Source organism: Oncorhynchus kisutch, linkage group LG15 (assembly GCF_002021735.2).
Source record: "Oncorhynchus kisutch isolate 150728-3 linkage group LG15, Okis_V2, whole genome shotgun sequence".
In the NCBI taxonomy this organism is placed as follows: Eukaryota; Metazoa; Chordata; class Actinopteri; order Salmoniformes; family Salmonidae; genus Oncorhynchus; species Oncorhynchus kisutch.
In genome coordinates this window covers 34876715-34892356 of record NC_034188.2, presented here as the reverse complement: position 1 = coordinate 34892356, position 15642 = coordinate 34876715, and the positions used below count along the sequence as shown (strand labels likewise).

The following is a 15642-nucleotide window of genomic DNA, read 5'->3' as shown; positions in this document are numbered from 1 at the left end:
AAAAAAAACTCAGCCAGTCCCATTGTGGACGTGACACAGCTGTTCCTTTTCCCATTTCCTATTGCGCCTCAGCAACCCACATCAACCCGCACAGCGGCAGAACCAACTGGAGGACTGAATAAGACTGAATAGGCATGCTCAGGAGAAAGCAACTCGCGGTTGAGTTTTTATGTCTAGCGAATAATTACCATAATCACTGTCAACATTAATGGAGATTGCAACGCTGGAGAATTCAAACCTGGCTTTTTATAGAAGCCCTAAACAAAAATGGAAAGGCAAATGTCTGTTGTGATTTAAAGCAAACACTGTTTACTGGCGTTGAAATGCATATTTGGGTTAGGGGATGAGATGTGATTGCGGAGTATGAGTGGAAAGGCAGTATTCCTGGGCTAGACACAATTTGACACCGTAATGTGTAGGTCTCTTATCTTTATTTATCTTTCTCTGTTACTCTGTCTGTCTCTCTTTCTCGGTCTCAGTCTGTCTCTCTGTCTCTCTCTGCCTCTCTCTCTCTGTCTCTTCCTCTCTCTCTCTCTCTCTCTCTCTCTCTCTCTCTCTCTCTCTCTCTCTCTGTCTGTGTCTCTTTCCGTGTCTCTCTGTCTGTCTCTCTTTGTCTCTGTCTCTGTCTGTCCATCTCTCTCTCTCTGTCTGTCTCTCTTTGTCTTTGTCTCTGTCTGTCTCTCTTTCTGGGTCTTTCTGTCTGTCTCTGTCTTCTCTGTCTTTTCTTTGTCTGTCTCTGTCTTTGTCTGTCTGTCTGTCTGTCTGTCTGTCTGTCTGTCTGTCTGTCTGTCTTCTGTCTGTCTGTCTGTCTGTCTGTCTGTCTGTCTGTCTGTCTGTCGCTCTCTCTGTGTCCGTCTGTCTCTCTGTCTCTCTTTCTGTCTGTCTCTCTTTCTCTGATCAAATGAGGTAGATGCAAATAAGAAGTGTGTCTCCGGGCAGTAGTTAGACACTGTCTGTACACTGTGTAGACTAAAGTAGGGTTTGGCAAGGGTCCACAGATCCTCAAAAAGTACTGACTGGTGGGCATCACCGGCTGGTATGGCAACTGCTCGGCATCTGACCGTATGGCGCTACAGAGGGTAGTGCGTACGGCCCAGTACATCACTGGGCAAAGCTTCTTTTTTTTTTTTTTTACCTTTACTTAACCAGGCAAGTCAGTTAAGAACACATTCTTATTTTCAATGACGGCCTGGGAACAGTGGGTTAACTGCCTGTTCAGGGGCAGAACGACAGATTTGTACCTTGTCAGCTCGGGGGTTTGAACTCGCAACCTTCCGGTTACTAGTCCAATGCTCTAACCACTAGGCTACCCTGCCGCCCCGCTTCCTGCATCCAGGACCTATATACTAGGCGGTGTCAGAGGAAGGCCCAAAAAATTGTTAGACTCCAGTCACCCAAGTCATAGACTGTTCTCTCTGCTACCGCACAGGAAGCGGGACCGGAGCGCCAAGTCTAGGTCCAAAAGGCTCCTTAACAGCTTCTACCCCCAAGCCATAAGACTTCTAAACAATTAATCAAATGGTCACCCAGACCATCCCCTTGTTTTACACTGCTGCTACTCTCTGTTTATCATCTATGCATTGTCACTTTACCTCTAACTACATGTACAAATGACCTCGACTAACCTGTAACCCCACACATTTACTCGATACCGGGCCCCCTGTATATAGCCTTGTCATTGTTATTTTAATGTTACTTTTTATTATTTTGTACTTTAGTTTATTTGGTAAATATTTTTCTTAACTCTTTCTTGAACTGCATTGTTGGTCAAGGGCTTGTAAGTAAGCATTTCCCGGTAAGGTCCACACCTGTATTCGGTGCATGTGACTAATAAAGTTTGATTTTGATTTCAACTGAATATGATCTGTCCGATTTAGAATTCTAACCGTGACGTCTATGGTGTGTTCGAACACACAACTGCATGCTCTGGATGGAACTGTCCCAGTCGAACGCATTGATAAGTCCATTCTACTCTTGGCACCGGACTAGCGTTGATCTCTACAGTGCACCCGGGGTCAACGTAAGACTATGTATACAGTATGTGACTATGAAACACGTGACATTTCAGCAGCTCTCCTCTCTCTGCAGTGTTCTGAAGAGGGGTAGACGCAGGACTTGACCCCTGCTGGGCGCGTATCTGTCAGAAAAGCCGGCTAGGACGTGTCGCAGTGAACCGGCTATACTAGTTGTTTCTGTTCATGGGAACGGTTGTGTTCTTTGTTTCCCTCCAGGTGGAAATTACGCTCCAGGACGTCAATGACAACCCACCTGTTTTCCCAAACGATCTTCTTGAGGTGACTGTCGAAGAGAACGTCAGCGACGGCTTCAAGATAATGCAGCTAACAGCCACAGACGCAGATGAGGTAAAGTCTCCCAGGATTGGCCTTTTAAAAATATATATATATTCTGTCTGTTTCTTGTTTGAGTACAACTCTGGGAGATACGTTCCCTCTGTCCCCTTTACACAGCGATACCATCGGTATCTCTGTGTTACCATCAACATGTGTTTTCTGATGTACATTATGACTAGTGTGTAAAGACAACCAGGGCTTAAGGGTGCATGGGTGGCGTACCTACACCTACAGTGCCCAACCTCCCAAATACATTCCAGTGCTCTTATCTGCGTGTATTGACCTCAAATCTGGAAATGAGCTGATGTGATCCTCTGTTGGGGGGTTTTCAAAGAGACAAAAGAAAGTGGCTGCAGGAAGATTCTTCTTCTTCTTCTGATACCCACCATTTTTTTTTCAGTCCAAGTCATGCGCTCTGCAATTCTCCTACCAAGTATTTGACCACAGCTTGAAGTTCTCTTGAAGCAGTCGGAGAACTTTTGCTTTCCCTCTCTCTCTCACACACACACACGCGGCCCCCAGTGATCGTGAGTTTTGACGTTACCTCAGAGGGGCCACGAGTGTCACAAAGCCCTGAGGAGAGCGGCTAAAGATTGTCTCCTCACACCGGGCAGATTGTCCCTCCGCGGCCTCTGTAGTTCACATTACATCATTGGCTTCGCCCTCGATTAGAAAAAGGCTCCATCTTTCGCAGCTTAGGCAGGATGTGGACATAAAATCCAGCACTGAGCGAAAATCAGGCCCTCCCAGCATCTCCAAGGCCTGCGGTTACTCAGCCCTGCCAATGAGACAAGGGAACTGAATGGAAAGAACTGGGGCCATTGTGAGGAGGGATTAGTGTGTGAGAGAATATGGACTCATACTTAACATTAACTTATGAGGCCACACGTTTTTATTGCACAGCTGTTACCTCACCAACCTCGCCAGTTAGAATGTGAGACAAATCATGCACAATCCATTTCTGGAATGGTCATTGTATTCGGGAAAATAACATTGACTGTAACTCCTAGATTTAGGTCAATATTTTGACTAATATGGCATTTTAAGGGCATCATTTGAGTACATTGTTTTGGACTCAAGTGAACTTGACCTCCGAGCTCTGATGGTGAAGGATGTGATATATGGTATCGAATTGGATGGCCGGTTTCTGTGCGTTTCCTTCTTCCCCTTTGATTTTGACTATGAGGAAAAAGGACTTGAGCTGCGTTTCAGTAGTATCGAATAGCTTCCTTGCCTTGCTTCCTCTCCTTCCCGACCACTGATCCAAAAGTATCTTCAGGGAAAATCAATATGATGAAACCTATCCAGTCCTTTTACCTATTATGAGTCATGAAGACAATTCTAGAAAGGAAAAGGCACTAGTTTAGAGTATTGGGACGCAGCCTCGGACGAAGTAGTGGCACTCCGATATGATCACTAAACAAACTTCGATACAATATGGACTTACTATGGCGAAAGAGACGTTTATCCAGAACTTAAAGACAGAAATGAATAGGTCACTAAATAGTAGGAACATAACATTTCGGTTCCAGCTATTTCGGTCCAGATAGGGCCGGCCAATTTCTGCCCACATCCTAACGCAGGAAACTTAAGTTGCCCTGACACTAAGCGTACGGAATGCATTCGGGCCCGATTCAGAAAGCCACATGTGTGATCCACGGAGGCGTAGCCAAGCGCAGCAAGCTGTTGGCCAGCTGACTGGCTGATTTCAGACATCATAATGATCCCATCCAATTTAACAGTGCTACATGTGGGATTCATGTGTGAGCGTATTAAAATGCTGTTTCTACGCATCCGTTTTTTTTATTTGCTACACCCATTTCCACCCTGGGTTGCATTCAGTTTGGAAAAGCAAAACATTTGAGAGAGAGAGAGAGAGAGAGAGAGAGAGAGAGAGAGAGAGAGAGAGAGAGAGAGAGAGAGAGAGAGAGAGAGAGAGAGAGAGAGAGAGAGAGAGAGAGAGAGAGAGAGAGAGAGAGAGAGAGAGAGAGAGAGAGAGAAAATAACTTTTTGTGGAGAGAACATTCTCGTTTTATTAGTATTTGACATAGTGGAAAATATGCAGGTACCAGGAGCGAGCTTAACTGAGAAAAGTATCTAGAACATTGGGTGCTAAAGAAGCAAAACAACAGCGGAACAGCCAAAAAGACTGCTCAAAATACAAATGAGTGTGACTGAAGTGGGTTGCTACAAGACACCGTTACTGTGGCCTTGAATGATGCCCCCCAAAATGTAAATATACGAAGACTCATTTCCTACAACAACAGTTTCCGAGTACATCGTTATGCTATATGTACATCATTAGATTGATGCGTTGTAAATAGGGGCATTAGTACACATCACCTCTCAACACGTTACTGTGAGTCAGACTTAACACCTGTGTTGTGGCTGGCTCAAACGGCCTAGTCGTGTTTCAGGAAGCTCAGTCTCCCGACAGCTCTATGAGCCTCTCACTTTCCCCTGAGCTGCTGCTGCTGAAACTCATCTGCTAAATGAGTTTCCTTGTGCCCAAGTCTGGCCCGGAACCCTGCTCTTTAATTGGTTGGTCCCCCCCCTTCTTCCCACTGTGCCTTGGGATGGCTGTAAACTAATCAAAGTCTTTACTAGGGAAGGTCAGGGGAGCGGTCAGTGTAAGGGGGAGACGATGGACCCCCTACTACTTTCCCCTCTCCTCCTCTTTTCCCCTGTCCTCCTCTCTCTCCTTTTGAATCCTATACGATAATTAATTGGCAGACGAAGGGTGTCAGGTCCGTTTTTGCAGCCCAGGTGGCTGATGGGAGTTCCAGATCCAGCATTCTGATTGAAAGGCCTGTTGGATAAAAAAAATGTAAAAAAAATTCAAAACACACTCTCTGGGTCTGGGATGGGCTCTCTGGAAATGAATCACAATTATGGGGTTTTGTCCTTGGTAAACTAGTAATAAACTGTAACTACTTTTTATTGTATATTGGCAAGATCAAAAGTATACATGAAATTAAAAATGCTTTTAGCTTTTGACCAGTCGAAACTAAAGACCTCTGTTGAAAAGTAGTAGCTTTTGAAGTGGACTCCCCCCCCCCCTCACTTAGCATCAGACATCAGGAGATGGTGGTCTGCTCTGGTATTGTCCTCAGCGCCAACCTAAATGTCAAGATCTGTCGCCGCTGTTATTGGGTTTTCATATCGCGTTCAGTCCTCTACTCCAATTGCAAAGGACCGCTATGGCTTTCACATGTGTACTGGGTTGTACTTGTCTAAAGTATCAAGGGATCTATTAGTTGCATTTATAGAAGAACCCTATAGCCCCAGAGTTCAAAGAGTAAGGCCCCAAGAGAATACTGCCATTCAGCTCCTGTGAGGTTTTTTCCCCTCACCAGTATGACCATTGTATTCTGAGGGGAGCATGCTAAGTGGAAGCCACAACTACAATGCTGTAGTGTTTAAAAAATAATAATATTTCACTCATTGAGATGTATAGTATTAGAATGTCTACTCTGCATTTATCCCTAGAATAAAGTATTTGATTCAAGTGTGAAAGCAAGTAGTGGGTGGTTGTGAACATGAATTTCACTCTCACTAAGATTGATCATATGATGTCCCGCTCCCTTTAGGACTGAAAATGAACTAACCCTATGTTAATCATAAAAGTCTCACGTTAAAACTTCATAATATAGGGGCGGCAGGTAGCCTCATGGTTAAAGCCGAAAGGTTGCTAGATCGAATCCCCGAGCTGACAAGGTCAAAATCTGTCATTCTGCCCCTGAACAAGCCAGTTAACCCACTGTTCCTAGGCTGCCTAGTTAAATAAAGGTCAAGTATAAAGTCTATATGGCGTGTTTATACTCTTAGAAAGAATAATTCACGTTTGTATTTCTCCAGGGTCCTAATGCACTGGTGACCTACACCATCATCAGCGGTGCTGATGACAGTTTCCGGATCGACCCGGAATCGGGGGACCTGATTGCCACCAAGAGGCTGGACCGGGAACGTCGCTCCAAGTATTCCCTGCTGGTTCGAGCTGACGACGGGAAGCAATCCTCGGATATGAAGCTGAACATCACCGTCAGTGACGTCAACGATCACACGCCGAAATTCTCCCGCGGAACGTACTCTTTCGACATTCCCGAGGATATGGCACCAGGTAAAAGGCTTACTGTCACATGGCGTTGCTTGTTGACTACCAGGTTATTTCATGCTTACTCAGATTGTGAAAGGTCCCAAATGAATTCCTGCGAAACGTTATGCCATTCCTCTTGAATGCCGTGTGTCTATCCAAAGGGCTTTTAGTGCAGGACATTTTCTAGTTAGCTAGGTCAACAGGGAATCAAAATGTGGCGCTTTTGAAATATGAAATATGTATTTTTTCCCCCCAATATGGCAGTTGAAGGGGTTGTTTGGCAAACGTGAGGGAATCTCAATCCAGCAATTCAAAAAGCCCTCTCAAATCCTCATTGTCTGACTGACTGCATATTGACTTGTCAGGCTCCATCGTGGCGGCGATCCTGGCCAGTGACTCGGACTCGGGGGTGAACGGTGAGATCACGTACTCCCTGGAGGACGACGACGAGTACAGGACCTTCCTGCTCAACCCCGTCACGGGGGTCTTCAACGTCACGCGGCCCCTGGACTACGAATCCCAGCAGTACTACATCCTGACCGTGAGGGCCCAGGATGGCGGTGGTCAGGCCAGCACAGTCAGGGTCTACTTCAACGTCCTGGACGTCAATGACAACCCGCCCGTCTTCAACACCACCGCCTACAGCACCTCGGTCACCGAGAGCCTCCCCCCTGGCTCCAGTATCATCACTGTAGGGGCCAGTGATGAAGATGATGGTATGTTTGTACTTTGTGTCAGTTGCTAATGTCCACAAGTGGGTAATTTGTCACAGCAATGACGTCAATGGATGGTTCACTGAAAACACTATAAAAGCCTGGCCTTTGAGGAACCCCCATTCGAGACAATTATGCCTCTTTTGGAAGTGAACATTCTAACAGTCTAATAAATAAATGGCATATATGCTATCAGGAAAATGATCCTTTGGTTGTGTCTATGAAGGTCTTAGGTAACATTGGACTACGGAAATACAATTATTTCAAAGAACGTAACAGTATTTTCATTAGATTATGTTACTGTAGGTTATATGGGAAACTAAAAAACACTAAAAACACCACAATTCAAAGGTTAAATCCATCACAAAGAAAACATAATTTAATTTTGGCAGGTCTTAAAGGGGCAGTGCAGTTAAAAAACGTGAATCCTCCCCCACCCCTTTTTTGGGATGATATTTCCTCTCTGAGGTCGAAATAACACTCTGAAATTGTGAAAATTATGACAATGCCCTTTTAGTGTAAAAGCTTTTTGGAGAAAAAAAAATGCCTTGGAATTTCATCCTGTTCAGGTGGAATGGAGTTTTTGTCCCACAGCAAAATACACAATCTGATCTGATTATTCTGCATAGAGGTCCTAAAATGACTGATTATTATCATTCCTAATTCTATGGTTTTTCTTACCAATGACCAGTCATCTTTTATTTTCATGTGTATCCTGCTTTGAAGGGGTAAGGGGGGGGGGGGTATGCCCTAGAGTCTAGACAATTCTATCTGGGCTGTGTATGTCAATATATTTACAATTGTATCAACACGCCCACACGATCAAACGGAGTATTTCAATGGCTAAGGAACCTCGGGGAAATAAATGATAAAAAATATATTTGTTATTTTCATGAGCGGTTATGATTTAAACATACAAAGACTGCATGGGGGCTTTGAGAAACATGGGAATAGGACATTTCAGAAGAACAGAGTAATGTGATCACTCTCAACTTCAAAGACTATGGATGCAAGGACTGACCATCCATGGTATCAAAATTCTGTTGTTAGGCTATACAGTGTTTGTTTACATTATTATTATTTATTTTTTGGACGAACATTGGAGTAAAACAAGTTTATATTTTGTGCTCTGATGGGGTACGACAGTTGATGTCAGCTCATGAGGCATTTATATGTTATCTTTTTCAAGAATCAATGGGGCACAAAAAAAAACGAATTTATAAGTCCAAAAATAGATGTAGCAACTGCTGACTGCCCCTTTAAGTTGAATTACATCACTAGTATTTTCTGACACATGCATGGAACAGTAATTCTTGGAAATGATATTCTGAAATAACTTTGTTTATTCAGGGCAGCCCAATTGAGACCAGGGTCTCTTTGTCAGTCGTGCCCTGAGAACAAACCATTGACAAATTGTCACCCATCAGACAATTGTCAATTTATTATTGGTCTCTATTCAATCCACATAGCGGATGTTCAGCGTTACAGCGTGATGATTGACATTTAAAGGCAATGGTCCCGCTTTAGCGGAGACTGCATTCACGATAAACACTGAATGTGTGCGGCAGGTAGCCTAGTGGTTAGAGCGTTGGACTGGTAACCGAAAGGTTGCAAGATCGAATCCCCGAGCTGACAAGGTAAAAATCTGTCATTCTGCCCCTGAACAAGGCAGTTAACCCACTGTTCCTATGGTGTCAAGAATTTGCTCTTCACTGACTTGCCTAGTTAAATCAAATTAGAATATGTTAACTCAATCTGAAATTCCCTTCAAATTTCAATCGTGGGAATCTATAACGCTTCGGCTATACAGATTGAATAGAGCCTCTTTCCTTTATGCTTACTAATATTATATATGTGAAACAGGTGTCGATATAGTTTAGGTTTAGTTTCGATGGGCCATCAGCTGTGCAGGCGTACTGCCCGGAGAATGACTGGTGTGGAATGAGTGGGCAGAAAACAATGACCTGTCCTCTAAAAACTGCAAGATGTTAAGATTCTAAGAAGGACCGTGTGTTATATAGACATATTTATGAAAAGTCAAGGGCGGAGGGGAGCATGACTTTAAAAATGGCAGAGTAATTCAAAATGTAAATGAGTTTTGTGTCCACATTATGGTCTCGGCTTTTGTAATGTTCACATGGTTTTCCAGCATGTTGGTCATTGTAGCTGTGTTACAACATTTTGCGGATGCAATTTCATCCTCTCTAGGGGGAAATATATAAACCACAATTGCATATACTATGCAAGGCCCGTAACTCTTTTTGCATGACATCAACACCTGTAATGATAATGCTGTGATGATAAGGCAGTTCACTAAACAAAATCATCTATTTGACATCTTTATTTCCTGTCACATTAGAATCACATTGTGAAATATGCTTCATTAGGCCTATAAGTGGCTTTGAGGTATTCGTCCATTTCAGGTGGTTACGGTTAGGCTGCTTCATGCTATTATAACAGCCCTTACCGTCCCTCTCCGACTGCAATTACCGCTCCAACCAGACCAGGCCTAATGTGGTTACTGTAACCCACATTCCTGGGGCAGAAGTCTGTCTTGTTTTTCCCCAACGTCAGGCTTCCTCTCTTCCACTGTCCACTCGCTCTCATTGACCCTCACTTTTTGATAGTCAGTGTTTTCTCAATGTTCTCTCTGTGTTATCAGCACCACTAAACGTCATTGTTAGCACTTCCTGAAGTTCCTCCATCCTTGACCCCCTGTAGACGTGGTTGTAAACTGGGGACTTGGCCTTTTGATAAGGGATTGCTTGTGTACAGTAAACTCAGCTGGAGTGTGGGAAGGTGCCAGGCCGCTCTCCACATGAATACCCCAATGACTTGAATTACAGCCGCTCAATTTAAGTTCAGTTTTCCCCGGCTCCAGGGGAGGACTGAGGATTAGACTAGATTTCAAGGTCTGATAGTTTGCATTTGTGCAGTTACTGTAGTTAATGATGTAATTGAAATGAATGTTTCGATTGTGAGGAAAATCTGAAATTATAGAATGCTTTCAGTAAAGGAGATGATTTTTAGTTGCTGTGCTGTGTTTCGCTGCATAAAAGCATTGTCTGTTTGGAGGAAGAAAGTGGAAGGCTGCTGAGCTGCAGTTGTTTGTGTGAAGACAATTTGTGGAAATGCATGTCGATAGCAATTATAAACTGGGTGGTTCGAGCCCGGAATGCTGGTTGGCTGACAGCCGTGGTAGATCAAGCCTTATACCATGATTATGACCAAATATTTTTTTCAAATTACGTTGGTTACCAGTTTATAATAGCAATAGCAAGGCACCTCGGGTGTTTGTGGTATATGGGCAATGTACCACGGCTATGGGCTGTATGCAGGCACTCCGTGATGTGTCGCGCTTAAGGAACAGTCCCTTAGCTGTGGAATATTGGCCATATACCACACCCCCTTATCGATTATTGCTTAAATATACAATTCTAATCCAGACATACAGTATGTAACAGTCATATCTAAGCAACCCAATATCAGTAGATGCCATTCAAAATGTTCTAGGAACAGCGCAGTATATCACGTGACATGTTCTTGGGTCTATTTTAAAATAGTCTAATCCCACGTTTTCCAGATGAATATTTTGTCTTGAAACACAAGGGTCCATTATACTGTAACGACCCCCCTACCATCAAAAATAGCTGAAGCAAGCACACAAAGATTCTTCAGAACTTCACATTTTCTAGTACAAGTAACTTCAAGATCACTGACTCAAAATCAATTGCTATTGCTTGCCTTCCAGGTCCGAATGCCCAGCTACTCTACACCATTGCATCAGGAGATCCTCAGGGCCAGTTTGACGTCACCAAGGCGGGGGTACTCCAGACCAGAAAGGCTTTGGACCGGGAGGCCCAGTCCTTCTACAACCTGGTGGTTACTGTCCATGACCTGGCCCTCGCCCCCATGAACCGCTTCACCAGCACGGCCCAGGTGTCCATCATCCTGCTGGACGTCAACGATTGCCCGCCAACCTTCACCTCACAGAAGAGGACCTATATCCAGGAGAATACTCCAGTCGACACGGTGGTCTTCACAGCCCATGCCATCGATGCAGACAGCGGGCCCAACAGCTACGTGGAGTACTCCCTGAAAGGCCCCTTTGGGAATACGTTCAGCATAGGAACTATCGATGGAGACGTGAGGCTGGTGGGCGAACTGGACCGGGAGGAGATGTCGAATTATACGCTGACGGTGGTAGCCACGGATAAGGGCGAGCCGCCGCTGTCTTCAGCCATGGATGTGACAATGCTGGTGCTGGACGTTAACGATAATACGCCCAGTTTCTCGCAGAACATCTACGACATCGAGATCGAGGAGAACATGCTGACGGGCACCGACGTCATCCAGGTGTTTGCCAGCGACGCTGATGATGGAACCAACGGGCAGATCCGCTTCTCCATTGCTGGTGGCAACACCAACTCAGATTTCCGGATTGATTCTGTCACCGGGGTGATCTCGGTGGCCAAGCAGCTGGACCGTGAGGTGCAGTCGTCTTATTCATTGGTGGTCCAGGCAGCCGACCGCGGAAGCAGCCCAAGGGTGGACCGCTCCACGGTCAACATCGTGCTGTTGGATATGAATGACTGCCCGCCGGTGTTCGAGCTCTCTCCTTACTCTGTGAGCGTTCAGGAGAATGTGGGGACTCTCCCCAGGAACATACTACAGGTCAGTGTGGTCTTTCACTTTCAGTCAACCATTCTAAACTGTTATGGTCAAACGTTATTCACATTTCTGGACTGGACTTTTGAGCCATAAACAAAGCCCTAATTGATATGCCAGGCCTAAGACCTTCAATGAGCTAATGGCTTAACTACATTTGTAGGAATATTAACCCAACAAGTATGTGTATGGTATCCATTTACAAAAACATCAAGCATGGTGGTCCTGTTTTTGCGAATTAAATAAATGATATATGATACCAATCAGTTTTCTTGTTTCACTCTTTTGAGATAAAAAAAGAATTGCTTAAGAAAATATCATTGGTATATGAAATTGTACAGAGTTAACCTGTTGGACCCATTACGATCTAAAAACCAAATTGAACTAAATGAGTTCTCGAAACAACCTGTCTCCACTTCAGTGAGTAGCCACAAAAAATGAAGTGTAGTTTGCCTGTTTACTGTACAGTACCTACGAGGAAATGAGTCTGCAGCTATGTGGGAACAGCTCCAGTTGGGTGGGTCGCCACCCAAGAACACATCCCTGTGCCAACCTGGCTGTGGCTCTCTATCTGTGCCCCAGCAGGCAGCGCCCATACTGCGCTGGCACTCACTAATGAGTCCTTTCAGTCTCAAGATTTATGCCCAACCTCGCAGCAATAGGAGCGGGGGTTGGGAAAGACCAATATCAGATTTGAATGGTCCCATTTGTCAGGCAATATTTAGGTATTGTCATATTTTTGGGAATCTCTGAAATAGTGTCTATTTTTACTCTAGGTTATGGCGAGGGATGATGACCTGGGTTCCAATGGCCAGCTGAATTACATGCTGAGCGGTGGGAACGAGGAAGGAGCCTTTAGTCTGTCGTCCAATGGTCAGCTGATCCTTACCCAGACCCTGGACCGCGAGGCGCAGGGAAAATACACCCTCGTCATCACGGCAACCGACTCGGGTAAGAACACAGCAGAGAAACCTGTGAGGGGAGGTCAAAGCAAAATCCTCGTGAAATGTGTCTAGTAACAAGACAACATGAAGATGGATAGCGGCCGCAATGTTTTATTACTTCTCGTTGGTTTTCTGAAGTATGGCGCTCCTGTGCAAATGCATACCATATTCAACATGTTAGTGTCTATCATCTCTTTGAAAAGGGAGCATATATCTGGCGAAGGATGAGCGCTCCTCTTTAGGATGCATCTGTGTTGCATCACATGGTCATAGAGCAAAATATCCTGACATAGAACACATATCTGAACAGTCTGGATTTCACACTAGAAGCTTACGCATAGTTTTTTTCCCCCCCAGAGTAAATTCATCTAAACATGCATTCTTTCAGGGTTTTTATGTACGCTGAGTGCACAAAACATTAGGAACACCTACTCTTTCCATGACATAAACTGACCAGGAGAATCCAGGTGAAAGTTATGATCCCTTATTGATGACGCTTGTTTAATTTACTTCAATCGGTGTAGATGAAGGGGAGGCGACAGGTTAAAGAAGGATTTTTAATTGAGACATGGATTGTGTATGTGCCATTCAGAGGGTGAATGGGCAAGGCAAAAAAATAATAATAATATATATATTTGTTGTTGTTGAATTTTACCCCCTTTTTTCCCCAATTTCGTGGTATCCAATTGCTAGTAGTTACGATCTTGTCTCATCGCTACTACTCCCGTACGGGCTCAGGAGAGACGAAGGTCGAAAGCCATGCGTCCTCCGAAACACAACCCAACCAAGCCGCACTGCTTCTTAACACAGCACGCATCCAACCCGGAAGCCAGCCGCACCAATGTGTCGGAGGGAACACCGTGCACCTGGCGACCTGGTTAGCGTGCACTGCGCCCGGCCCGCCACAGGAGTCGCAAGGCAAAATATTTAAGTGCCTTTTAACGGGGTATGGTAGTAGGTGCCAGGCGCACCGGTTTGTGTCAAGAACTGCAACGCTGCTGGGGTTTTCACGTTTGACAGTTTCCTGTGTGTATCAAGAATGGTCCACCACCCAAAGGACATCCAGCCAACTTGACACAACTGTGGGAAGCATTGGAGTCAACATGGGCCAGAATCCTTGTGGAACGCTTTCGACACCTTGTAGAGTCCATGCTCCGATGAAATGAGTCTGTTCTGAGGGAAAAAGGACTGGGGTATGATCCTAATTTTTGGTATACTCAGTGTATATCCTGCATTTGATAGAATAGGGCCCTTCTCTGTTTGTTTGGATACGGTGGTGGAGCTTGTTTTATCCAGATAATAGGTCAGGTTGTCATTCCATAGAGGTCAGTAAATGTGCAGTTAAGTTGGTACATGTGTATCCTTGTTGGAGCCAAATCACATGGTATGGTTAGTTAAGCATATGTTTCTTTGGGCTACTCTGGCATGGTCGTCATGGTCAAAGGGTGGTTCTGTTTCATCCCTGGTCTGACCATGTGACCAGCAGAAATGCTGGATATTTTTGACTTGGTGTAGACTTTGTTGAGTAATTAATGTTGAGATTCACTCTCTGTACTCCGCGATAATATGCTTGTATTGGGATATTGGATTATAATAAGGGACTTTCCTGATTGCAAGGTCTGAAATATATATGGTGTCAGACCTGGGTGGCATCTTGCCCTCATGGTTGTTTTGGAAGTGCCAAGGGCTTAAAAGCACAATCTGTACCTTTCATCTCCAGTCAAAATGGTCAAAGTCACGAAATGTAACACAACCTTGCTGATTTTGTTTGATTTGTGACTTACTCTCAAATTCAGAGACATTGAATACTATGATTCAATTATAGACAATTCTAAATGAATTATGGCAATTATTGTGGTCCTTTTTGAATGCTCCACAAGATTCTATTACTCAACAAATCCAAAATATTTGATGGAACACTTTGGAAGTTTCCCCATGAAGAAAAAATGATGCATGAAGAGGGATTTCAATAGAATATCAAAATATCGAAAAAACCATAATCATAGTGCAGTCTAAATTACCCTCACATTTTTGAGGCCGAGACACGGAGGGAAATTGTTATCCCATTTACTATCTGGCAGGACATCTTTAAGGTACAGTAGATGTTGAAGACTTTATCCCATGTTATCACTGTCAAGTACAGCTCATTTTAACACTTTCTTTACTGCAAGAAAAGGAAAAAGTTTTTAAAAAGTAAATACTTAGTCGTTTTTTAAAGTATTTTTTTATTGCACATTTCAGAGCTAGCCTTCTTGTCAAATCAATGATGTCTTTGGGTGACACACAGTAGGCCTAATAATAGTTGTGTAGTTGAAATATGGTTGATGTGGATCATGGATCATGGAATGAATTCCACTTATTTGGAAGGGCTTGTGTTGCTGCTCTATCCTGTGGCTGCCACTGTTCCAGGGCCTGTCTGAGGGTTTCGACGAAGGTAAACTCGTTAACCAGTGGCTGAGTGGAGTTTCAGGCCTGACTCTGTTGAGTGAAATCTGTCATGAAATGGATGGAAACAAAAGAGCTCTCTGGTCCTGGTTCTCATAATGGTTCCTGGCTGGAGAGCAGGGAGTTTGGCACGCTCCTGTCATTATTTGGAAATCTGCGCTCCGGCATGAAATGTGGCACAAATACAAGCTGCATAAAGGTGTTTTACAAGGAGGCTTGTTGAAGGGAAACTTGACGATCAGATCCGCTTGCAGTGGAAAGTTGTTGGCTTAATTTCTGAGGGAAAAGTGTGACCAAAAAAAGAGAGATAATAGAACTGTTGAGTCTCAGGCAACTCTAATAGCTATATGGGGCAAACATCTGGGATCAACTGAAGGAAAATCCGATTTGTATCCCTATAGAAGGCTGTAGGACAATAGAAAATC

The 15642-nt window shown here is 44.2% G+C and overlaps 1 protein-coding gene across 1 annotated transcript in view; it reads left to right on the top strand.

The window, feature by feature from the left end:
* LOC109905240 (protocadherin Fat 4) overlaps nt 1–15642 on the top strand; it is a 96554-nt gene that overhangs the window by 50578 nt on the left and 30334 nt on the right. Inside the window, exons 2-6 of the mRNA XM_031790203.1 lie at nt 2232–2363; nt 6210–6471; nt 6813–7163; nt 10912–11834; nt 12605–12779. Of these exons, the coding sequence (XP_031646063.1) occupies nt 2232–2363; nt 6210–6471; nt 6813–7163; nt 10912–11834; nt 12605–12779 (1843 nt within the window). The remainder of the gene's footprint in view (nt 1–2231; nt 2364–6209; nt 6472–6812; nt 7164–10911; nt 11835–12604; nt 12780–15642) is intronic.